The sequence below is a fragment of the Bos grunniens genome, chromosome 8 (genome assembly GCF_055505025.1).
Source record: "Bos grunniens cultivar Pamir isolate PY7600 chromosome 8, Bosgru_T2T1.0, whole genome shotgun sequence".
Taxonomy (NCBI): Eukaryota; Metazoa; Chordata; class Mammalia; order Artiodactyla; family Bovidae; genus Bos; species Bos grunniens.
In genome coordinates, this window is record NC_141172.1 from 37,542,996 (window position 1) to 37,568,778 (window position 25,783).

General features: G+C 37.8%; 2 protein-coding genes across 24 annotated transcripts in view; one reads left to right on the forward strand and one right to left on the reverse strand.

Moving 5' to 3' along the window:
• ERMP1 (endoplasmic reticulum metallopeptidase 1) overlaps window positions 1-22,001 on the forward strand; it is a 66,814-nt gene extending 44,813 nt beyond the window's left edge. For 3 of the 12 annotated variants that reach the window (XM_086415209.1, XM_086415215.1, XM_086415217.1), the window contains 3 exons: window positions 10,196-10,359; window positions 10,485-10,619; window positions 17,097-18,313. In XM_086415209.1, the coding sequence (XP_086271335.1) occupies window positions 10,196-10,359; window positions 10,485-10,619; window positions 17,097-17,198 (401 nt within the window). In that variant the 3' untranslated portion in view covers window positions 17,199-18,313. Of the gene's footprint in view, window positions 1-10,195; window positions 10,360-10,484; window positions 13,713-17,096; window positions 18,314-18,841; window positions 19,735-20,810 lie in introns of those variants that run through there. The other 9 variants (XR_015169588.1, XM_086415213.1, XM_086415216.1 and 6 more) reach the window with 5 other exon arrangements.
• The window catches only part of RIC1 (RIC1 partner of RAB6A GEF complex), a 146,050-nt gene continuing 136,000 nt past the window's right edge, over window positions 15,734-25,783 (reverse strand). For 11 of the 12 annotated variants that reach the window (XM_086415199.1, XM_086415198.1, XM_086415203.1 and 8 more), the window contains 7 exons: window positions 25,451-25,609; window positions 25,223-25,362; window positions 23,367-23,653; window positions 22,171-22,362; window positions 19,482-19,659; window positions 19,140-19,328; window positions 15,734-18,312 (listed from right to left, as the gene is read on the reverse strand). In XM_086415199.1, the coding sequence (XP_086271325.1) occupies window positions 18,024-18,312; window positions 19,140-19,328; window positions 19,482-19,659; window positions 22,171-22,362; window positions 23,367-23,653; window positions 25,223-25,362; window positions 25,451-25,609 (1,434 nt within the window). In that variant the 3' untranslated portion in view covers window positions 15,734-18,023. The remainder of the gene's footprint in view (window positions 18,313-19,139; window positions 19,329-19,481; window positions 19,660-22,170; window positions 22,363-23,366; window positions 23,654-25,222; window positions 25,363-25,450; window positions 25,610-25,783) is intronic. The other variant, XM_086415197.1, reaches the window with a different exon arrangement.

The following is a 25,783-nucleotide window of genomic DNA, read 5'->3' on the forward strand; positions in this document are numbered from 1 at the left end:
TCAACAGGGTTTTTCATAGAGCATAAGTGTTTTAAAATATTGAACTCCAATTTTTTTTTTTACTGGAATGCACTTTTGGTGTTGTACCTAAAAATCATTGCCAAACCCAAGGCCTCTAAATTTTCTCTGATGTTACCTTCCAGAAGTTTTAAAATTCTGCTTTTTACACTTATGTCTGTGATACGTTTGGAACTAATTTTTGTGAAAGGTATATGGTCTGTGTCTAGATTGATTTTTTTGCATTTGTTCCAGTACCTTTTGTTGAAAACTATCCTGTCTCCACTGAGTTGCCTTTGTCAAAGATCAGTTGACTATATTTGTGTGGGACTATTTTGGGCTCTATTTTGTTCTACTCATCTGTTTCTCTATTCTTTTTCCATTAACTGCACTGTCTTGATTTCTGTAGCTTTATAGTATTTCTTGAAGTTGGGTAATGTCAGTGTCTCGACTTTACTTTTCTTCAGTATACTGCTTATTGCCTGTCTTTTGTCTTTCCATATATCAATTTGGCAATACCCACAAAATAGCTTTTTGTGATTTTGATTGGAATGGCATTGAACCTATGGATCAAGTTTGGGAAAATGACATCGTTATTGACTCTTCCGATCCATGATGTGGAACCTCTCCATTTATTTGTATCTTATTTTTGTAGTTTCACACTTTTGCTCATATAGATTTTGTACATATATTGTGAGATTTATACCTCAGTATGTAATTTTTGAGGTGCTAATGTAAATAGTATTGCTATTTACATTATATATAGGTATATAGGAAAGCAACTGACTTCTGTATATTAACCTTGTATCCTGTAACCTATAATTGTTAGTTCCAGGATTTCTTTGGTTGATTCTTTTGGATTTTCTACATAGATGATAATGTCATTTACAAAGGCAGTTTTCTTTCTTTCTTCCCAGTCTTTATACTTTTTATTTCCTTATCTCGTGGCATCAGCTAGGACTTCCTAGTTTGATTTTGAAACTGAGTGGTAAGAGGTCATCCTTGCCTTGTTCCTGACCTTAATGAGAAAGCTTTCTTACCAGCTGAGTATGATATTAGCTGAGGAGGATATTTTCTGTGGATGTTCTTTATCAGGTTGAGGAAGTTCCTGTTTTTAGTTTGCTGCTAGTTTCTATTGTAAATGAATGTTGGATTTTATCAAATATTTTTCTGTCTTTTGATACGACCTTGTGGTTTTTCTTTTAGCCTGATTATGTGATGGATTACATCACTTGATTTTTAAATGTTGAACCAATCTTGTATACCTGGAATAAATTCCACTTGGTTGTAGTGTATAATTCTTATACATTGTTGGATTTGATTTTCTAATATTATGTTGAGGATTTTTACATCTGTTTATGAAGTAATACTGATCTTTAAGTTTTCCTGTAATGTCTTTGTGTGGTTTTGGTATGAGGGTGATGCTGGCCTCAAAATTAGAAATTATTCCTTCTGCTCCTATCTTCTGGAAGAAATGGTAGAGAATTTGTATAATTTCTTCCTTAAATATTTGGTAGATTTCACTAGTGAACTCACCTGGGCCTGGTTCTTTCTGTTTTGGAAGGTTGTTAATCATTCAGTTTCGTTTAAGCAAAGACTTTCCGATCCTCTGTTTTTTCTTGTGTGTGTATTGGCAGATTGTGTCTTTGAAGGAATTGGTCTATTTCATTTGGGTTATCAAATTTTGGTGCCTCCAGTGTTCCTAATATTCTTTCATTATTCTTTTACTGTCCATGGGCTCATCCTGTAGTGTTGTCACCTATTTGATTTCTGAGATTAGTAATCTAGTAATTAGTAATCTATGTCTTCTCTTTTTTTCTTAGCCTAGCTAGAGCCTTATTGGTTTTACTGATCTTTTCAAAGAACTGGTCTTGACTTCCTATTACAATTTTATTTTTTATTTATTTTATTTATTTCTGCTGTTTTTAATTACTTATTTTTTCTACAGTTTAGAAAAAGAGTAAATTAAATCCAGTTTATTAAAATGGAAGCTTTAAGAGTATTGATTTTAGGTCATCTTTTCTAATGTATGCTTTCAATACTGTATTTTTCCCACTAAGCACTATTCATAAATTAAAATTCTGGTTCACTTTACTTTGTTAACATTTGTTTTTCAGTATTGATTTCTAGCATAATTTCACTGGGGTCTAAGAGCATACTTTATACTTCTGTTCTAAATGTATTGCAGTGTGTTTTATGGTGCAGGAGATGGTCTCTCGGTCAATGTTTCATGTGAGCTTGAAGGTGTATTCTGGTGTTGAAGTACTATGAATGTTTTTGATGGTAGTGTTTTTCAGCTAGCTCCCAGAGTCTGCTTAAATTCACGTTCATTGAATTGGTGATGCTCTCTAACCATCTCATCCTTTGCCCCCTTCTCTTTTGCTGACTTCAGTCTTTCCCCACATCAGGGTTTCTTCCTATGAGTCGGCTCTTCACAACAGGTGGCCAAAGTATTGGAGCTTCAGCATCAGTCCTTCCAATGAATAGTCAGGGTTGATTTCCTTTAGGATTGACTGGTTTGATTTCCTTACTGTCCAATGGACTCTCAAGAGTCTTCTCCAGCACAATTCAAAAGAAGCAATTCTTTAGCACTCAGCCTTCTTTATGGTCCAATTTTCACATCCATACATGCTACTAGAAAAACCTTAGCTTTGACTATACGAACTTTTGTCAGCGAAGTGATGTCTTTGTTTTTCAATACACTGTCTAGGTTTGTCTTAGCTTTCCTTCCAATGAGCAAGCATCATTTAGTTTCATGGCTGCAGTCACCGTCCACAGTGATTTTGGAGCCCAAGAGAAGAAAATCTGTCACTGCTTCAATCTTTTCCCTTTCTCTTTGCCATGAAGTGATAGAACTAGATGTCATGATCTTAGTTTTTTGAATGTTGAGTTTCAAGCCAGCTTTTTCACTCATCTTTTACCTTCCTCAAGAGGCTCTTTCGTTCCTCTTTACTTTCTGCCATTAAACTATTAACTATGTACCTGAGGTTGTTAATGTAACTCCCAGCAACCTTGACTCTACCTTGTGATTCACCTACCCTGGAATTTCACATGATATACTCTGCATCTAAGTTAAATAACCAGGATGACAATATACAGCCATGTTGTACTCCTTTCACAATTTTGAACCAGTCAGTTGTTCCATGTCCGGTTCTAACTGTTGGTTCTAAGGTGGTCTGGTACTCCCATCTCTTTAAGAATATTCCAGTTTGTTTCCACAGTTTGTTGTGATCCACACAGTCAAAGGCCTTAGTGTAGTCAATGAAGCAGAAACTTTTCTGGAAATCCCTTGCTTTCTCCACGATCCAATGAATGTTGGCAATTTGATCTCTGGTTCCTCTGCCTTTTCTAAACCCAGCTTGTACATCTGGAAGTTCCCAGTTCACGTACTGCTAAAGCTTAGCTCGAAGGATTCTGAGCATAACCTAGCTACCATGAGAAATGTACACAACTGTGTGATAGTTTAAGCATTCTTTGGCATTTTTTTCTTTAGGATTGGAATGAAAACTGACCTTTTCCAGTCCTGTGGCTGCTGCTGAAAGTGAAAGTGTCACTCAGTTATGTCCAACTCTTTGCAACCCCACGGACTGTAGTCTGCCAGGCTCCTCTGTCCATGGAATTCTCCAGGCAAGAATACTGGAGTGGGTAGCCATTCCCTTCTCCAGGGCATCTTCCTGACCCGGGAATTGAACCCAGGTTTCCTTCATTGCAGGCAGATTCTTTACCGGCCGAGCCACCAGGGAGTTTTCCAAATTTGCTGACATATTGAGTGCAGCATTTTAACAGCATCATTTTTTAGGGTTTTAAATAGCCCAGCTGCAATTCCATCATTTGCAGTAACTTTGTAGTAATGCTTCCTAAGGCCCACTGACTTTATACTCTAGGATGTCTGGCTCTGTCTGGCTCTAGGTGAGTGACCACACCATCATGGTTATCTGGGTCATTAAGACCTTTTTTGTACAGTTCATCTGTGTATTCTTGCCCTGTCTTCTTAATCTCTTCTGCATCTGTTAGGTCCTTACCATTTCTGTCCTTTATTGTGCCTATCTTTGTCTGAAGTGTTCCCATGATATCTCTAATTTTCTTGAAGAGAGCTCTGATCTTTCCCATTCTATTGTTTTCCTCTTATTTCTTTGCATTGTTCATTTTAGAAGGCCTTCTTCTCTCTCCTTGCTGTTCTCTGGAACTCTACATTCAGTTGGATGAATCTTTCCCTTTCTGCCTTGCCTTTCATTTCTCTTCTTTCCTCAGCTATTTGTAAAGCATTCTCAGACAACCACTTTGCCTTCTTGCGTTTTTCTTGGGGATGGTTTTGGTCACTGCCCCCTGTACAGTGTTACTAATTTCCACTCATAGTTCTTCAGGCACACTCTCTACCAGATCTAACCCCACTGATCTATTCGTCACTTCCACTGTATCATCATAAGTGATTTGATTTAGGTCATACCTGAATGACCTAGTGGTTTTCCCTACTTTCTTTAACCCTAAATTTTGCATTAATGATATATTAGCATTTTAATTATACTTGTTAAACATTATTTTCAGTGGTTTCAAGCTTTCAATAAGTTAACTTTCAAGTAACACTATACTGCTTCATGGGTGGTACAGACATTTTATAACATAGTATCTCCAGTTTTTCCCTCCCTGGAATTCTGTCAAGTTGACCTCTGAAGCAGTGAATAAGTCAGCTACTTTTCTCTCTCTCTCACGTCTTAAGCTTTTTAATGTTACATGTGGGTTTTTTTTCCCCTCCTCAGACTTATTTTTGATCAGCAACTTGAGTGCTTACAGTGTTTCTAAAAGTAATTGAAGCTAATAATTTTTAAGGAGCCTTAGTAAAAAACTTTCATTGTCAGAATTTGTTGTCGGGTAGATCGTAAGGGCATTTGACCTGGCATTAGTAGATAGTTTGACTTTGTTTACCTTTCTTGGTATATTTATCATGTTTAGAACCAGTAGTCAGGTCCTGGAGTTTTTCAAATGGTGGTCTGAAGTCTTCTAATATTATTTTGCAAAAGTATATTTGATCATGTCACTTCCCTACTTAAAAGAGCTATTCTATGATTTCTTGCCGAATGCACCCCAATTTTTTGGGAGAGAGCATGTTTGGTCTTTGGTAATCTGGCGTATGTACCTGTTTCAGCTTTTTCAGCACTTCCCTTATGCACTCCTTAGCTGTATCCAAGTGCTCATTTCCATCATCACATACTGCCTCTTGGTGAGAGTGATGTTTTCCTGCTTCTCTCTCTCTCTCTGGCACTGTTCCTTCTCTTGGTAAAATGTCAGTATTATTGAGACCTCTCTTTCATTGTCTCTAACAGACTGAGCAACTGCCATCTATTCTGTGCCTTTTGTACGTATCTCGATTGTAGCACTGACCTCCTTGTGTCATGGTTATTTAGTTCATGTCTGATTTTCCACTAGCATTCAAGGGAGGCAGATAGGGATGTGTTTTTATTTTTCTTTCTAGTCTCTGTGCCCAGTAAATATTACTACCGCCTAATGGGCACTCAATTGTGTTGAGTTACATATGGCAATTTTTTTTTTAAGATGGTATCCAGATACAAGGAGGGGAAAAAAAAAAACATGTTAGCTATTTCTAGTGAAGGTATTTATTGGATAGGATTGACGTTTAATTTAAATCAGTAAATTCTGAGTAAAGCAGGTTATTCTCCATAACCATGGTGGGCTTTGTTCAATCAGCCGACAGCCTTTAAAAAAAAAAAAAAAAAAAAGACTTGCCTCCTTCAAGGAGGGGGAGTTTTGCCAGCAAGTCCTGGGGATTCTAATTCTTCTCTGAGTCTCCAGCCTGCCTGCGCCTCCTGCAGAGTTTGGATTTGCCAGCCTGTACAATCACATGAGCCAGTTCTGTAAAATAATTCACTTTTTCTGCATATCCTGTTTGTCTAGAAAACCCTAATACAGGACGTTCACTTTTAACAGTTTCTGCTACTGTTCACTCTGTACGTTAACTATGAAGTTTAAAAAAGACTGACAGAAAGTTGTCTAGGACTTTGAGTGAAAAGTATCTTCAAACATAACTTTCCCTCTTATTTTTATTCATTCATATATAAATATAAAATATATAATGAATATTTCTGTATATAAGGCCTAATTTACATACATTGACATGTCCAGATCTTACACAGTTCCATTAGTTTTGATAAAATCATACATAACCTATCAAAACACAAATATTTCCATCACCCCATAAAGTTCCCTTACACTCTAGTCCTCTGAGCCTGAGTAGCACCTTTCTGTTTTCTGCATTAAGAGATTTGATTAGCCTGTTCTTGAATTTCATATGTACACATGGAATCATCCAGTATGTAATATTCAGTGTCTGGTCAGTTAAGCATAATGTATTTCAGATTGAGCTGTGGTGTTGTTAAGTTATCAATATTTTGTTCCTTTTCACTGCTGACTAGTAGTCAGTGTATCAGTCAGTAGTCAGACTGTCTTGTGGCTTATCACTCTCCTACTGATGGATACCTGGGCTCTTTCCAGTTTGGGGCTAAGGTGGATAAAGCTGTTATAACATTCTTAGGAAAAGCTTTTTGGGAATATGTTTTCCACCTCTTATAGTGGAATTGTTTAGTTCATAGGATAGACTTATGTTTAACTTTCTAAAAATTTTGTTTCCATTTTTCTCTCCTACCAGTATCCAAGAATTCCAGTTGCTTTACATTCTTCCTGAATTTGCTGGTTTTTCTTTTGTTTTTTCATTTTATCATTCCTTATAGGTGTTGAGTGGTAGTATCTCTTGCATTCCTCTTGTAATTAAGATGTGGAACACTTTTCGATGTGGAACACATTGGCCATTCATATGCTTTGTTTCCTCATGTCTTTTTCCCTTTTAAAAACTGGGCTTATTGTCTTAGAGGAGTTTATATATTCTAGACAAACTCTTTTATTAGATACAGTGTTACCAGATTTTCTTGCCCATCCATTTTCTTAATGATGTCTTCTGATGAGACTTCTGGATTAATGCTTTATGTGTCTTCCAAAAAAGCTTGTCTACCCAGACATTATGAAGATAGACTTTGTTTTCTTCTAGAAACTTTATAGCTTTAAATTTTTATGTTTAGGCTTAGGATCCACCTTGAATTAATTTTTGTGTATGGCTTGAGGTAGAGGTCAAGGTCCTTTTCCCTTATAGATATTCAGTTCCAGCACCATCTGTTGAAGACTCTGCTTACTGAGTCAGTCACTTTGGTGCTCTTGTCAAATTTTTGACTCTATATCCCTCAGCTTTGCCCACTTCCTTCTGAACTTTCTCTTCTGCACATAGTCTGTTTGGGTTTTGTATTTTTTGGTGACCAGTGGCCATCATATCAATTGTGAAAAGTAACTGCATTTATTGTGTGAAGGCATAGTTCATTCCGTTTTAACACAGAAGGGACTTGACAATCTAGTGGATAAGGGAAGCTGGAGGACACAAGATGGCAGTAGTGAAATAGTAGGATTTGCTTGTTAAGCAGTGGAGAGCAGTACCTGTAAGAGGTAAGGGCCCTAGCTGACACCTCTTATAGTGAATACTTCCCTTTTCTGGGCTTTAACATTTTAATTAGGAATAAATTCATTTTGTACCAACTGGTTTTCTTGTTCATGCCAATAAATTGGTTTTTATTTAAATGCTAGCCTGTAAAAAGGAAGCACAGAAAAATTTAAATCTCTCTCCTTCCTGCACAGTTTGGAGAATTCCAATAAAAATCAGGTCCCTGACAGGCAGATTGCACATCTATTGACCTGTTTTTTGTGATTACAGAGGTTAAGAAATCATTAAAAAGAAAATTGGTGGTATGTGTGTGGGTCTGTTTGTGCACCAGTTACCACATTTTTTTAATTGTAGAAGCTTAATCATTTAATCATTAGGAGAGTGAAGATCCTTTTCACTGTTTTCCTTGCCATTCTTTACATGCTTATTAATTTTAGTATTTAGAACTTTAGTATTCTCTAATATAAAATTATTGTAGTTAGGGTCATTATAAATTTATAAATTAAGAACTGACACTGTAATGTTGAATCACCCTATCCATCTTGCTATCTTACTGAATCTTTAATATTTTTTAGTTTATCATTGATACTAATGTTCTCCAGGTATACCAAGAACCGCTAAAATGTAAAGGGCTAGATAGTAAATATTGTAGACTTTGCTGTATGTCTCTGTTATAGATTCTTTCCTTTTTTGCTAGCCACTCTTTAAAAGCGAAAAAACCATTCTTAGCCCAAGAGCCATACTAACACAGACCTCAGGTATAGTTTGTCAACTACTGTATATCATGTGTAAATACAGTTTTCTTTACCAACTCTTATGCCTCTGGTCTGTCTAAACAGTATATCCTGTACTTCTAATATAGAACAGTTGTGTAAATAAGCATCCTTGCCTTATTCTTGACATTAGAACCAAGTCACAAGTCACAAGTGTTTGTTGTGTTTGACTTGGTTCTTGACACAAGAATCAAGTCACCCCAGTCACAAGTCTCTAGTGTTTTCCTGTTATGTAAGATATTGACTTTAGGACCAAAAGAGTGTATATTTTTTATCAGGTTAAATAAGCATTCAGAACTTACCATTCCTTCAATGTTTTTATAAGGAATAGGTTTTAATTTTGTGAAAATCTTTTTTAGCATCTATAAAAATAATCATCGGATTTTTCTCCTGTGGTGTATTAGGTTATCGTGTATTTTCTTAATGTGATGCATGATGCCGGTCTGCGGTATTTTTGGTACTGTTTTTAACAATTTAGGTATACATTATAAATGTAAACACACCGTGACTGTTACAGATCATAGAAACAGTTGGTAAGTTTTCCTTACTTTTCATGTCTTGCAGCAGTTTATGGGGCATTAGAACTGTTCTGTTGAAAAGATGGCTGGAATTCCTCTGAGACCCCTTGGGCCAGGTGCTGTTTTTTCTGAGGGTGGTTTCTTTTTCTAGAGAGATTGGCCTGTTTTAGCTTTATTATCTCTGTGTTCAATTTTGATAACCTGTATTTTCCTAACAACGTACCTATTTCATTCAGGGTTTCAAACTTATGGAGATAATAGTGGTTATGCAGTGATTTTTTAAATTTCTTCTGTTTATTTTTCTTATTTATCTTTTTTGTTGTGTCATTTTTAATTCTATTATTGGTAGTTTTTAAAAAATTTATTGATTTTAATTGGAGGCTAATTACAGTATTGTAGTGGTTTTGTCATACATTGACATGAATCAGCCGTTTGAATCTGTTCTTATTTATCTTTGTGTGTACTAGTGTTTGCTCTGCTCTTTTCCAGTCAGGTTACTGAGTGATTGTCTTGTTAAGTTTAAAAAAACAAAACAGATTTTTGCTTATTAGGTCGGTTTGTTCTATTGTCTATTTCATTGATTTCATCTGTAATATTTCCTTATCTTTTAAAGACTCTGTCCACTTGCCAGAAATAACCTTTGTTCTTTATTTTTACCCTTTCTGAATATCTTGGGATACACTATGTGGTTAGGTCTAGTTTTTTAAGCTACATTTTTCTTTTAGTAGCTGGGTTGTGTCTATTCACATTTATTTTTATGAGCAATACTTGCAGTCGCAACTGTCTCATAGTATTTATAATTACTTGAGTTTTACTTGCTGTATTTGTGTTCCTTTTTCTATGATGTATAAGCTGATAAGAATACCACAAAAACTGGCATACAAATAGCAAAAAGTTAAATAGGCGATGAAAACAAAAATATAAATCTTAAGTGCCAGAAACTTTTGAAAAGAGCAAAGCCAACACAACAGTTTTATCTGCTTTCCCCTTTCCCTCTGCGTGTTACAGGCAGCATTTGCACATTAGTCTTCCACCTTTACAGTAGTATTTGTCCTGATACAATATATGTGGATCCACTAAAATCCTCAGTGCTCTTTTGCTGTAGTTTTTGCAGTTATTCTGTAGATTTCTGAAGAAGGGCTTCTGAGTGGTAGGTAGGTTCTTGTATGTTTAAATGCCTGGGCCAAGATGTAAACACAAGTTTTCTTATTATGAACTCGGTGCTTTTTCTGCACCTCACTGCTTACCTTTGTTGATTCATGATGAACATCCAGACTGAAAGCCCTCCACTAGGTTTGCACTGAGTGTCTTTATTGTGGTGAAGCATGAACTTCGTAGTCTGGTTTGGGTTGTTTTTCTTGTTGCTTTTTTAGAAGGTTGTTTTAACTGTTCTTCCTTTTATCCTACAGGACCAAGCCATATGTCATTCTATGTTCGAACCCACAAAGGGGCTACGCTTTCTCAGTGGTCTCTCGGCAACGGCACCCCAGTCACAAGTAAAGGAGGGGACTACTTTGTCTTTTATTCCCATGGACTCCAGGCCTCCACATGGCACTTCTGGATAGAAGTACAGGTGGGAAGCTCCTAGCATCGCTGGTATCCCTGATCAGGTTCCCAGGTGGTATTTGGCAAGACCCTTGAAATCAGTCAGTATTCTGCCTCCTTACAGCTAGAGAACTAATTAACTTTCTCCTGCAGGTCTTGGAAGAACAGCCTGAAGGAATGGTCACTGTGGCCATTGCTGCCCACTATTTTTCTGGGGAAGACAAGAGATCCTCCCAGCTGGATGCTCTGAGAGAAAAGTTCCCAGATTGGACATTTCCCTCTGCCTGGGTGTGCACCTACAATCTCTTTGTATTTTAATCTTGTGGATGAGCTCTAAGTACATGTCCAGTGGGATACTCCATGTGGCACAGTTTCTCCTTATGTTGCATGGACGGTTGTATGTAAGTCAGTGAATTTTAACGAGCATATGTTCAAAGAGCTTTGTGGGCTAACACTCTTCAGGGCTGAGCATGATCTATAATGGTTATACTGTGGAGTAGAGTGCATGGCCCTTTTGACACTTGAAAATACCAGTTTTCTGGCACTTAAGCACACGTGGGTACTACACACACATGTCATTTTATATGACCTTAAGAACAAAAGCCAGCAAACCACTTTTAATAGTTGAACGCTTAGGATCATGAACGATGCAGAAGGTACTGTAAATCCCTTGTTAATGAGACAAATGACATTTCCAGTTAAAGCCCAAGACCATTGTTTTTTGTGTTAGTAGATGGTAGGTAAAGTATCACAGGAGTTAATGATTGGTCACAAGAAATTGAGATGAAGACTGGCTTCTGAGGCCCCAGCCTGTGCTGGGAGCGGTGCTTCTCTGGGCAGTCTTTAGAGTGTGTTTGGAGGCTCTAAGGCCTTAGTACTCTGATGTGGAAACCTGTATTGAAGTGGCGGCTCCTGTCCTTCAGACATGTTCCATCGTTGGGATGCTTTTCTGAGGTGGTTTTCAATACCTGTTTCCTTCTGGAATTTCCAGGCTCTTTTGGTTTAGAATACTGTTTGTGGAAGTACAGGACATGAACTTCCCTTCTCAGAGTCCTCAGTTGCCATGGTGGCTGTTCTCAGGGTGGGAGGAGAGTGGGAATAGCTGGGCATTTTATATTGATTCTTAAAGAAATGAACAGAATATTGTTATCCAAGGTTAATCCTTCAGGGCATAATATTATTGATGCACTGGGTCCTTGTTTTCTAGCCAGCTGAACAGGTTAGTTTCTCAGTAACTTGTTGTGGCTGGCAGAGCTGGCTTTCCTGAGACTCGAGGCTGTGGCTTGCTCTGGAGTGTCCTTCTAGCTGTTGGTGTTTAGGTCCTGCACAACATTAGCTCTAGGACTTAGAGGTGCTTTTCATGTTGAGGAGGAAGATGGCTGTTGGCTCCAGCAGTGTAAGAGTTTGGTGAGAGCAATGCTCAATTCTGCTAGCTTTCTTTTTTCCCCATTAAAAATGTAAAAAGTTAGACAGTTTTTGTCTTTACCAAGTCTAGGCTAAAAAAAACCCCCTTTTTTTTAAGCCATAGTGAAACAAACAAAACAGTGGCACTCGAATCTGCCTGAACAGAGAGCATAGTAGTGTGTGTCTTTGAAATTACTTCTTAAAGCTGCTTGTCCGATATATACAGTGTGCATTCTGAATCATGCTCCTCCTAGTTCCTTAAAAACCGAGCCTACACAGACAGCAGGGTTACAGCCAGAGCTGAACGGTAGGTACCATGCTGTCATATGCACGGACACTGGAACCAGTGCTTCTCCTGGACTTCGTAAGAGCCACAGAGTTGACCCTTGAACAACACAGGGATTAGGAGTGCTGACCTCTGCACCGTTGAAAATGTGCATCGTCACACCCCTGTATACAAGGTTTTGCATCTATCTGTGGATTCAACTATGGATCATGTAGTACTGTGATATCTGTTTAATGAAAAATCCCTGTATAATTGGACCTGTAACAGTTCAAACCATGTTGTCAAGGGTCAGCTGTATCACTAGTCTTAGATGATTCAAGTGACACACAAAGTTTGCACTGTTGATAGCTTTTATAGACTCAAAATTGTGGAGAAAAATAGTATCTAAATGAATTTCAAAATACAGGCATATTTTCTGTTTCTGTGGTTAATCTGAAATAGATTACTGGAAATTATTTATAGGGAAAAGAAAAGCAAACTTCCAAATGTGGAGGAAGGGCATTACCTGAGTTCCCTGTGATTCCCATCTGCCTACCCCCTCCTTGGGAAGCATGTTATTAACTCCTTTTTTGATAATAATCATGGTTTTCTTTTTGCCTTTTTTTCCCTGTGTGGACTATTTGCTCTTGTTTTGGTTTTCTTTGGCATTATAAAGCTCTAATGATGTAGAAGGTCAGTAACAAGATGCACATTAGACTCAGGGCATGCTTAGTATTCTGGGGCACTGCTTTAATGCCAAAAATGGTTAAATAATTGCACACAATACTCATGGCTCTTAATATGCACACCGTCAGATCAGCAGTCTGAAGAACTTGTTAGTTTTTGCACAGTACTGCACATTTGGGCAAAGTGTGAAGGATTGTGATTTTGAAGAAATTCTTAAAAATTTACCTAAGCATGACGGTTGCATGCAGTATTTGTTTCATACTTTAGCAGATGTACTTAGGCCTGATCAGATTTCTAAACCGTCACCACCACTTACTTAAGAAGCCAGCCTGCGGACTCAGGAAGCTGTAGGAAGAATGAATATGTCTGTCTGTTTCTTTTCACTGGTTTGCTAGGGATGAATTGTTGCCTTACAGTAATAAAAATACTAGTCAGTATCATTAACAGAGAAACAGACCATCATTGTTTATATTTTCCTGTAACCTCATCTGAAGAGTTATTTTAAATCCATAAAGCCTTTTAGAGCTTAAAAAAAAAAAAAAAAAACTCCGCTGTTAGAAAGACCTAGTTGGCTCTTGTGGGTATAATTGCTATTTTAAAGGGTCATGTGAGCAAAGAACTCAGCATGGCTTCAACTGGAATCTGTTTTACTGTGGAATGAAATTGTGCATTTGAATTTCACAGAAATTAAATGTTGAGCCTACAGCCTATTTAGCAGTTTTATCATTACTGTTGGCAAAGAAAATCACTGAAGAGCTAATAAAGGATGTTCTTTCATTGGGGGATGGGGTGGGGGGAGAAAATACTATCTTTCAGCCAGAGAGTGACCTGCTGCTCACAAGGAAGGCACACCACCAGGCCCCAAAATAGAGAGCCCACTTGTGAGCTCCAAGAGCTCCATGCAAGTTACCTCCCTTTCCAAGTGAGTTCCTTCAGAACAGTTCAGTACAAGGTGAAGCAGCCAAATAACTTATGTTCTTAATAATACCTTGTCTTTTAGGGCCAATAAAGCCAAAATGCATCTATGCCTCCTTATGTCTGTTTTTATTCGAAAAAACATCTTGGGCATTTTTGAAGTACATCAGTACTTTTCTTTTGATACTACCACTTCCTTACTTGATTAGTGAAAATACAAGTGTATTGATAATGTCTTTTCTTCAAGTTTGGCCTATATCATGACCAAAATGAGATTTAGCCTAAAAGTCAACATAATAGACCGTATTATTAGAATAAAGGACAACAATATAATCATCTCAACAGAAGTGAAATTTTTTTGACAGAGTTAACACCTCTTTATGATGAAAAATGTAATAGAAGGGAACTTCCTTAACCTGATAAAGGCCATCTATGAAAACTCAATAGTTGACATCTTAATGTATAATGAAAAACTCAGTACTTTCCCCCTAACATCAGAAAGATGAGGGTTATCTACTTACTGCCACTTGAATATTGTATTGGAGGCTCTAGCCCAGGCTCTGATTATAGATGACATCATTTTCTATATAGGAAATGCCCAGGAATCCACACACACAAAACGATTATATAGTTAGTAAGTGAATTGAACAGTGTTGTAGGATGCAATTTCAACATAGAAAAATCAATTATTTCTATATACTAACAATAATCCAAAAATAAAACAGTTCTATTTGCAATAGCATCAAGAATAAAATACTAATAAGCTTATTAAAAGTACCTATAAAACCCTCCTGAAAGAAACTGAAGCTATGAATAATTGGAAAGACACTCCATGTTCATGGGCTGGAAGGCCTATTATCAAGATGGCAAGATTTTCCAAAAATTGATCTGAATATAATCCTTATCAAACTTCCAGCTGCCTCATATGTGTGTGTGGGTGGGTGCACACAAAAACTGACAGGGTGACTCTAAAATTCAAATGGAAATGCAAGGGGCACAGAAGAGCCAAAACGGTCCTGAAAAAACTCAACGTCTCTCACGTTCAAAACTCCCTCCTCCTAAGTAGCAACAGTACTCAAAACAATGTAGTACTGGCATCAAGGAAAGACCCAGAAACCAATGTAATACAACCGACAGTTCCAGAAAGGAACCCATTCATTTGTAGTCAATTGATTCTCAACAATTCAATAGGAAAAAAATCTTTTCAGTAAATGGTGAGCTTTTCAGTAAATTATAACAACTGAGTAGTCACATACAAAAGAACAAAGTTAGACCTCTTCATACCATATACAAAAATTAACTCAAAATGTATCAAAGACCTAAATGTAGGTGCTAAAATATAAAACAAAAAAACAAGCATAAATCTTCATAACCTAGGATTCAGAAATGGTTTCTTGGATATAACACCCAGAAGCTCAAGGAACCAAAGAAAAAGTTGGGGACTTCACCAAAACGAAAAACTTTATGTCTCAAAAGACAGTATCATGAAAGTGAAAAGCCCTCAGAATGAAAAAATATTTGCAAAACTGTCTAGACTATATAAAGAACTCTTGCAAATCAACAATAAATGAGCCATCTGTGAAGTGGGCAAAGAATGTGAATACTGTTTTCTCCAAAGAGATATGAACAGCTAATAATCATATATGAAAAGATGTCAGTCATCAGGGAAATGTGAACCTAAACCATAAGGTACGACTTCACACGTAACTCAGACGGCTGTAACCAAAAATACAGAAACAAGTGTCGACAGCAGAAACTTGAACCCTCATCCACTACTAGTGGAATGCTTTTTTCTTTTAAAGTGGTACAGGCACTTTGTAATACAGTTAAGCATTCCCCGCCACCCCCCAGCCCCCAAAGTAACCAGTTCTCATAACCCAACGTTTCCACTCCTAAAGAGAACTGAAAACTCAGGTCCACACAGAAACCTGCGTATCAGTGTCCGAGTTGAATTCCTCCCAAATGTCCCTCAACTGATGAGTGAAGAAATACATCCATAAAATGGTATACCCATATACATTTTAAATATAAATTTCTAGTTGTAAGGAAAATTCTAAAAGGTGGAATTATATAATGAAATGACTTTTAATACATACACTTTTTGCTGTTAACTTGATGAATAAACAAAAAGTTCATGTAATGGTTTTATTGCCCTTTACCAAGTTAAAAAAAAAAATACACATTACAGAAGTAGCAGCAACTTTTAATTACAAGCAAAGGTTGACTCTACCCCCAAATAACTTGTTTTGGTATCAGCAAATAATTTAAACTTCAAATAGTTATATTGAATATTTAAATTCATTGGTTAAATATGGCTTAAACAGTCAAATACGTGATCCAAACAAGGCAAAATTAAAATATGATTTAAAAAATTAAAGTATATAACAAACTACCAAAGAAAAGTTTTTCTGTAAAGCTGCCAATCTTTTTGCCTTGGGGCCACCTATATCTGTTGGTTGCAAAACAAGTATTTTATACAAGAAAGGTTTCCGTCATGGCATTAACCATAGGAATACGGTTAACTTAAGGGTGCCCTGCTTTTAAGAGTGCAAGATGAACCCAGCAGCACATGAGGATATCTGTAAACATGGCTGTTTACAATGGTGAATCGTTTTTATTGACTAAATACACCAAACACAAAAGTAATGCTACTTCTTCTCATAATGGACTAGGACAGGAGAATTGCTTCAGTTTCTTGCTGGGCTGCATGGACTTACATGGGAAACATTTTCTATCTTAAGATTCAGGGAAAGGTGGTTTAAAACAAAGGCTTAAATAAACATAGCACCAGAAGGGCCAGGTACCAGTAATCACATATTCCACCTATTCAGGAATTTTAGTATGTCAAAGTATTGCACTTGTAATGTGAAAAGTAAGTGATAGTAAATTATCAAAATCAGTAATTTAAAACCATTGATGACTCTTGAACAAAGCATTTTTCAAATTTGAGTTTCCCTTCAAAGGACACCTGGCTAGGACAACTAAATCTAGCCATTCATTTTAAAAAGCAAGGATAGAGGACCAAGTTTTATTTCTAAACTGTAATTGCACTATGAGAGGAGAGGCTGTTTTACATAGTGGTATGAATTTGGTCCACATCAAATACGTTGTTACTATAAAAATAAGTTTGTTTTTGTAAAAAATAACATTGCATTCCTTTGTTCAAATTGCACAGTACAAACAAGCTATCTAAATTAATACTGTTATAAGGTAATTGATATACATACAGTGGATATGTGTTTAGTCTGAAGCAACTGAGTCTGCAATTGTGTTTTCATAATGTATGAAAACTAAAATTTAAGTCGTATCTAGAAATACATAAAATATTTAAGAAGTTATGATGAAGAATGCATTCTTTACATACTAATTTTTAGTAGCCGTGATAATACAGGATTCAGCAGTCTATTTACAGAGTTCATTTTTATTCAATTTACAAAAGCAATAAATAAGAAACTACATTAATTTGCACAAAACCTGTTTCATTTCATGATCAGTGTGACCATCTCTGTTACCTTATGACCAAGCCAATAAATGTGTCTTCCTTTATGAAGAGTGCTTATATCTGGAAAGAAGAGCAAGCCCTGTCTTTGTTCTAAGAGTGAGTATCTATAGCCATGCAGAATCCAGCATAAAACCTTACAAATTATAGTACAAGCCCTAAAAATAGGAACAGTGCCTTTGAGTATATGTACACAAAATTATTCACAAAAAGATACGATTCTTTGATACAAAATAGTTTAGTGGTATCTAATAGCATAATTGATAAGAACTCCTCAGGCCTCTGCCTACACTCACCTAGTAGGAACCAAGCTAGACAAAAAGCAGGCACGCTGACACAGGTAAATAGCTTCCATCAATTGAGGACCGGGATTAAGAGGCTAGAAGAGGAGCATCTTACAGGTGCCTGTTCTACCGGGGCAGGCATCTATTCAGAGGCCCAACTAGGGAGTCCAGTGCTCTTGATCCAGGGGGCATACTGGTAGCTCAAGTACTTGATGAGCTACAGCAAGCACCTTAGCATTTATTTTTAAAAAGCAGTCCGGAACACACGCTGAACCAGAAAACATAGGAAGCTTTAAGTAGTGAAAAAGTAAGCTCATCTGGGGCAAAACAATCCCTGTGGTTTAAGAGCTACCAATCTTTAAGAAAACCAAAATGTTCGCATGTACATCTGTACAATATTCTGCACAATTTTCCACTGCAGCTTAAAAAAAAACTTTTATGAAAGATGATCTTTTTTTTGATATCACATTTTTATGGACTCAAGATTTCGTAGAGGAAAAAGTTAAAATTTAATAATACCTTACCAGAGTCTCTGAGCTGTGTTCTCTCCCTGGTTAAATTTTCCAACTAGGTCACAGTGTCCTCAGTTGCACGCTGATGCTAATTAATACTGCCTGTGGTGATGGTACTCACTGTTGTTAGGACACAGAACAGTCGTAAGTCCCATCTTGAAAAGGTTCCTCCTCCTCTGCTCGAGTTGTGTCCTCTTCTTTCCGGCTGACCAAACTGCTACCTCCGACCTCGCCCTGGGGGATGCTTCCATGGCCCAAGGAGCTCCTGTTCTCCTCTGCCCGGGGGCTAGTCTGTTCAGGAGTCTTACCCACAGTCATTGGCTGGAAGGCTTCAGGCTGGACCTGCTCTTCTGTTATCTCACTAAGCTTCTGCAGGTGTGGCTTAATGATGTTTAAAAATGGCTTATATCCAGGACTATGCAGAAAAAAAAAGGAAATTGGCTCTTATCAGCAACATTCAAAAGGCTCCAGAGCATGTTATGGATAGATTCTTACTAAGCACTGATACAGCAGGGTCAGTGATAAAGATTATGGGGTACAGGAGGAGGCACAGAGGTAGGAGGAAGGGAAGGCTTTTAGATGCCTTTCTAAAAGGCCCCCATGGAGGGGGCTACACGTAACCTAAGTGTAAACACAGACAGCAAAGGTGGATATTCTTTATCCAGTATTGCAATTAAAAAGCATATTCTATAATCGTAAACACCATTAATAGGATTTTCAGACTTGAAAAGCAGGACCTTCAGAGAACATTTAACCTAAATGAATTTGCCAATTAAGGAAGACTAGACCCAAGTGAGGGAAACCCCAAAGCCACAAGTAACTGGTGACAAAGGGGGTAGATGACAGGCTCTTCCACTTTCACTCACTATTCTTATTTTGGGCTTGTCAGTAACTGCTATGGAATGTTCAACTCACACAGACCTTAAATTTTTACTTGTTTTTAGGTTATCATCTTCAATTCCACAGAACTAGAAACATCAAGTTCCACCCTGGTTCTAAGGTCATCTGTACTGTATTAGTCCTCAGTGACACACATCCACTGACAACAATGAATATGACTCATTTAAAATAACTGGGTCTAAAATGGTAACTAAAGAAAATACTCTTAAAAATGAATATACAAAAGGAGTTTTTATTTTAAGCAACCTATAAATCTCCAAATAAATGAACCAGAAATAAGCCTTAATGTGAAAGAGGAGGAGTCACCAGATGACAGTCAAGGTAACGAGCCTAATAACTTACCAATCTGTGGAGGCCCATCGGTCCACAGCATGCAGCCCTGTCTTTATGTTCTGTAACATCTCTCCATCTACCTCTGAAGACTGTATAATAACCAAAATCTGGTTGATTATTGAGGATTCTCTAAGAATCAGGCCTATAACAATGCACCAGTCCAGACATCCTGCCTCCATGAAGATGTGCAGCAAATACCTATATACAGAAGCAGAAACACAGTGACTGATGCTAGGAAGGATCTACGGATGAAGAGAAGGGCAGTTGTTATTGGGAAAGCAGCCTATATACCCAATTTGCCCAAACACCCTGAGGAGGCATCCTCTGCTTCCAAAATGTTGAGAAACTCACCGAAGCTGGACCTGGGATTTGTGAGGCCCTTTACTCGCCAACTCCATGGAGATATGCTCCAGCTCTGACTGGGTTAGACTGAGTGTGGAGAAATTTTCATCCACCATTGTCCAGTCTCCATCCACCATGGAGCTACTTTCAGTCAAGTCCGTGGCTGAACCAATACTGCATTCATCACCTGATGAAGAATTGTCAAAAGTCACAAACCAGCTTAATGTATGTTTTCCTTCAATTAAAAATATTAGCTGTCTCTCAGATGTTGCTTCCTCTTTAGGATTTTGAGACCAAAACATTAAATTCACTACTAAAATTCCCATGTTACATTAAATAGTAGAAGATGTTAAAAAAAAAAAAAAATCATCAGAGAGGTAACCAGGCATTATGTGCCATGGAAAAGAAAAATACACTACTACCTATTAAGCAGTCTTGCCCACCTCTGGAAACAACAAACCTAGCTACAATTTGTTCAAGTCTTTTTTGGGGGGAGGGAGGTGCCACACAGCTTATGGGATTTTAGTTTAGGTTCTAGGTCCTTGAGGCAGTGAGAATACAGAGTCCTAACCACTGGACCACCAGAGGATTCCCAATCAAGTCTTTAGATTCAGTCACCAATCTACAAGAAATACAGAAACTGTTTAAACCATGAAGATGCAATCAACTAAAATCCAGTCATGAGAAAATCCACAGAAGCAAGTCTCTTCAATGAATAAACTGCAAGAAGAAAAAAAGAGATGGGGAAGGGGAACAAGCACTAAAAGTGGAGTTTAAGAAACATAATCACTGTGTATGTATCTTACTTGGATCTTGATTCAAAGTATTCTTGGGCTTCCCTCGTGGCTCAGCTGGTAAAGAATCCACCTGCAACGCGGGAGACCTGGGGTCGATCCCTGGGGTGGAAAGATCCTCTGGAGAAGGGAATGGCTACCCACTCCAGTATTCTGGCCTGGAGAATTCCATGGACTGTATAGTCCATGGGATTGCAAAGAGTCAGACACGACTGAGTGACTCTCACTTTGTTTTAAACTGCAAAAATATTATGACATTGTAAAACAGCTGGAATTTGGATACTTACTGGATATTTGATCGTATTAAGGAATTACTGTTAAATTTTTAGAGAGATGTGACATTATTTTCAAAAAAAGTTATTTTAGAAATATATACTGAAACATTCACAAATACAACATATCATATCTTAGATTTAGTTCAATTATACAGGAAGGAGAAATTTATTCATGAGTTGGTAATAACTGAAGTGGGGGTTGGAGGGAAGGTGCCCATTATAGTATTATTTCTCCTTTTAACATATGTTTGAAATGATCTCTTTAAAAGGTTTTCTGAAGAAAAGCAATGATGCCACCTCAGGTCCATTAGGATGCTACTATTAACAAAATCATCAAAGAAGTGTTGGCGAGGATGTGGCAAAACTGGAATCCCTGCCAGTGTTGATAAGAAGTAAAGTGGGGCTGCTGCTATGACGAAAAATTTGAAAATAGAAATACCACATGAGCTGACAGTCCCCAGAAGAGTTGAAAACGGTCTCAAAGAGACTTCCCATATTCACAGTAGTCTCCCGTTCTTTGCAGCGTAATTCACAATAACCAAAAGGTGGAAGCAATGCAAGTGGCCACTGATGAATGGACAGACAAAATGTGCTTTGAACACACAACAGAATATTGCCAAACCGCAAAAAGGAAGGAGATTCCCATGAATGCTACAACAAGGATGAACTTTGAGAACATTATCTAAGTGAAATAAGCCAGACACAAAAAGGCAATTACACAGGGACAGAAAATAGAATGTAGTTGCCCAGAGTTGGGGGAGGGAGAGATGGAGAGTTTTCTTTAATGGGTATAAACTTTTGCTTTTGCAACGTAAAAGAGTTTTGCAGGTTGGTTGCCCAAGAATGTAAATGAACTGTACACTTAAAAATCCTTAAAGCAGTAGATTTGACATGTACTCTGCTACAATAACAGCAGCCATGGCTTCTACGCCTCCCTGCACAGAAGCAGCTCAGGCAGCAGTAAGCACACACTGAGAGTCAAGCATCAGGCGGATCTGCCATTGAAGCCACAGAATCAGACCAACTGCTGCTTCAGCTCTTACATAAACCTAGACAACATAAACCACTTTAGAGCTGCTTCAGTTTGTAATTCACCCATTACTATAACTGCAGAAGATGCACATTTTTTTGGTAAAGGGTCAGACAGTAATCTTAGGTTTGGAGGCTGAGATGCAAAATTAAGGGTATCATGCAGGAATTTACAAGATAAAAAAATTTTTCCCATAAGTTTTTACAGCTGAAATAAAAAGATAACTGGTAACAATTTTTTACAATACAGGTCCACCTATGAGAAGAATGGAATTCTTTACACATGGATAAAGTTTTGCTTACTTGAGGTTCAAAGTTCGTGTTTCTGTATCATCAAAATTGATTACAAAGGTTCATTTATTAGTGTTTAGCTGTAGTGAGGTTTTACCTGTTTCATTTATGTAAAATAAACATGGCAAAGTATAACCAAAGTTATTTTGGCCTTGTGCTAGTAACTCTTCACCTGTCCAGCAGATACTAATGCTAATTCTCAAGGACACATCTCGAAATGAGTGAAGCTCTCTCTGAAATGCTACACACGGCATATAAACTTTCCTCCAAAGAAACTAATGAGGAGCTAGGATTTAAAATGATATCTACCTTTATTAGATAAAGGTGACAGGAAGGCATCTTGCATCTGTGGCCCGTGAGATGAGGCTGTGTCTATTTCTTGATGAGCAGGACCAATGTTGCCGAGCCAGCTCTGACTTCGTTGGACATTAGAGACGCCAGCATCTATTTCGAGGTTTAAAAATGGGTCAGTGGACTGTGACTTTAACAGCTGCTCTCCCACTGCAAGTTGGAAACACACACAAAAAAAGGGAATTAAAGGTGCATATACTGCCATTTCCAATTCAGTTCTTTCAGCTTCTCTTCCCCCACCAACCCCAAATACGAAAAGTTCAAAGCCAATTAATGTCCCTACACCGCATCACCCATCCATGAACCAGGGAGGTTGGACTGGAACAGAATGCACTGACTAGACAATGCCACCCAGCAGTCATCTTCTATCATCATTTAACTCTAGGCAAAACCTTATTCATCCTTAAATGATTTTCCTTGGTTTTAAGACAACATGAAACTTCCAAATGCCATAATAAAAAGGGTTTTGTTTGAATTTTCACAAGTAATGATGATTACAACCTGAACTAAAAAACCTAAAAATTTTTTTTACCAAAATACAGTTCACTTTGCCCTCTCCTAATTTAGAAGATGGCCCAAGCTCTCAAAGACATATTTTTACCATTTCTCTGGAATGAATCCTGTCAGGTAAGTCACAATTTAGCTTATTTTGAGATCTGTGACTAACCAATGCCAAAGTGAAAGTGCAAGTCGCTCAGTTGTGTCCAACTCTTTGCGACCCCATGTACTATACAGTTCATGGAATTCTCCAGCCACAATACTGGAGTGGGTAGCCGTTCCCTTCTCCAGGAGCTTTTCCTGACCCACGAATTGAACCAGGGTCTCCTGCATTGCAGGAAACTTCCTACAAAAAAAAAAAAAAAAAAAAAGTGTGGTAGCTTCTGTACTCAGTCAATGCTCAACTTGCTGATAATCTGAGAAAACAGTTGGTTGGATTTATAAATTAAACTTCAAAGTCATAAGACCAAGAGACACATGATCTACTTCTATTTACATCCTTAGTCAAATGGTGGATGTTCCAACTGATCTACAAAAAGTCAGCTTTTATCTAAGCTTGGAATGAAAAGACTTCCTTGAATATCAACTAACAGAAAAACATCTAAACATTTGGAGCAAATACAATTTTTGTATAAGTAACACAAAGCCTATATCACCTGTTCGGTATTTTCCATTTTTGAAAGGAGAACTGACAGAAGAAGCTGGGATGATGGGAAGTGGCCAAAGGAAATCTTTGTGGAGCCTCTTCAGGGCCAACACGAAGTTGTCTACTCGGGCAGCACGGGCACGCTCCTTGCACAGCCAACTAATGAGTTCAAAGCCCAACTGGGCTGCAAAGCAGCCGAGATCCTTTAGCCGAACTTCTTCCAAGAGACGCCGAGCGTGTCTCCAGAGCATCATATCAATATACATGTTCTCAGCACAGTCACTGTCTTTGCTCCATCTGTAAGTGGGAACACAAGTAAGCTACGGAACAAGCTTCACATACTTCTTATGAAGTAGCACTGAAAATGCTGACAAGGAGGTAGGAGATTTGAGGGAAGAGGAAGATCAAGTATCAGAGCTTCTCCCTGCGATAGCACACCTGTTGAACAATAGGTGGAACACAGTAAGTAGCCTCTTACACATGTGTGTAAAATAAAAGTACAGAATAGAAAACAAAAAGGAGACTGATAAAGCCAAATGAGGAAGAGGATAGTGACTGGATGAAGTAAAGAAAGGAAGCAAATAAACGCTGTATTTGAAAAGACCAATGAAAAGAGGAAAGGAGGTCAGATCAAGGAGACTGAAGGGAAGCAAAGTGAAATGTAGTCTCTTAATGTGAGTTATACAGACACATAAGAAAAAAACAGATTTTAAAAAATGAATGACTAAATATCGTCTGTTCCCCCTTATTCCTATGAACTGGTGTGTCACAACTGGTTTGATACTGGGGTGATGGGGTGCCTTCAGAGAGGGCAGTATTGGAGCAGGACTACCTGCATTCTGAACTTGGCTCTGCCACACAGTTTTGTGAATATAAAGCAAGTTTATTTTTCTGGGCCTTTGTTTTTCACCTGTATAATGTGGATAATAACAGTATATTTACCCATAGGAGCTGTTACTGAAAGACCTATACATGGAAATGTTTTAATTGTGCCTGGCAAGCAGTGCGCACTTAGTATATATTAAACACCACTTACATTCAGGGTATAGCTGAGTAGCTACTGTTTGCCTGGCAATTGTTTTATAGTCTTTCACGGTTGCATTTAACTTGTTTATGGTGTGTGTGTGTGTCTGGGTATGTGTGTGTCTGAGTGTGTGTTTGCATTAATGGCTCTGATAAGAAAAAGCTGTAAAACATCACAGTAAAAATGTTCAGGAAGCTCTCATTCTGTGTCAGGAGCTGTAGTAAGAGTACACACGGAATATAAAAGAAAGGATTCTCTCGAAAGAAACGAAGAGCCAAGACCACATAACAACAGAGGAAGGAAAGCAAGGACCTCACAAAACAGGAAAATCTATTTTACAATGTTCAGCATGAGTTCAGAGTTTACTGCATATTAACCCATCTACATATAATGCAGGTTTCAGACTCCAGGATACACTTTTTGGCACGAACTGTTTAATGACTTCTCCACTCAAAAGGGTCACAAGAGAGTCCAGTACATGAGGACTAAAATGTCAAAAGGTACACTGGGAAAGAATGGGAAAACTGTTGACTGTAAGAAGGCTTTTGAATTATTTGCAGATCTATCTTCCTTTTTATTCTGGTCCTCTATTATCAGAGGTAATTTAATGTTAGTCACATTTAGAATGGGCACATTGAGACCTATTCTAGTACAAAGGGCAAAAACACTACAAAGAATAAAGTGAATTTAGAAGAAAGAAAAAAGGGAAGCCTTTTGGGAATGTAAAAAGGAATTGCAATCGGATCAAATAGTTTTTTCCTAAGATCCAATTTTACAAAGACTCTGAAATGCAATGTGTTATAGAATTCCCTAAAAGCAGGAACAGTTCTTCATTCTTTTACCTTTTTCCAGAAGGACCGGATGGCATACTTAGTGTTTTCTGTAAGCTGAATTTACTAGCAGGAACACTGTCAGCTGACTGGGATAAACTGATGCTTCGATTCCTGAAGAACTCAAATCCACCACCACTTGAACTGGGTTCCTGTGATTACACACAAGGTGCAGTATGGTCAAAGAAAGATGCCACGTGGGTGTGTGGCCTAGCAAAGCTGTGCAGTTCTTCAACTCACCTGAGCTGTAGGTGTGGATGGGGGCGTCTCAGATTCTCCAGAGCCAATGGCTTTCAGAAATCGAATCATGTGTCGACATAGGTCCCACTTGCCTTGTTCCAGGGCTGTGTTGAAAAGAAGGGTGGCATGTTGCCTACTTACTGCTGGGACTTCCATGTTCTAGAAAAACAACCAAGAATTCCTTTTATACTACAAATGATTTGAGAAGACATGAGTAATTCTTTATCTCCACGCTTCCCTAAACCCAAAGAAGTAATGCAGATATAGCACTGTAGGGAATAATTTACTAGTAAAATCAAAAGAAGCATTAAAAAGTACCATACAAGAAGAAGT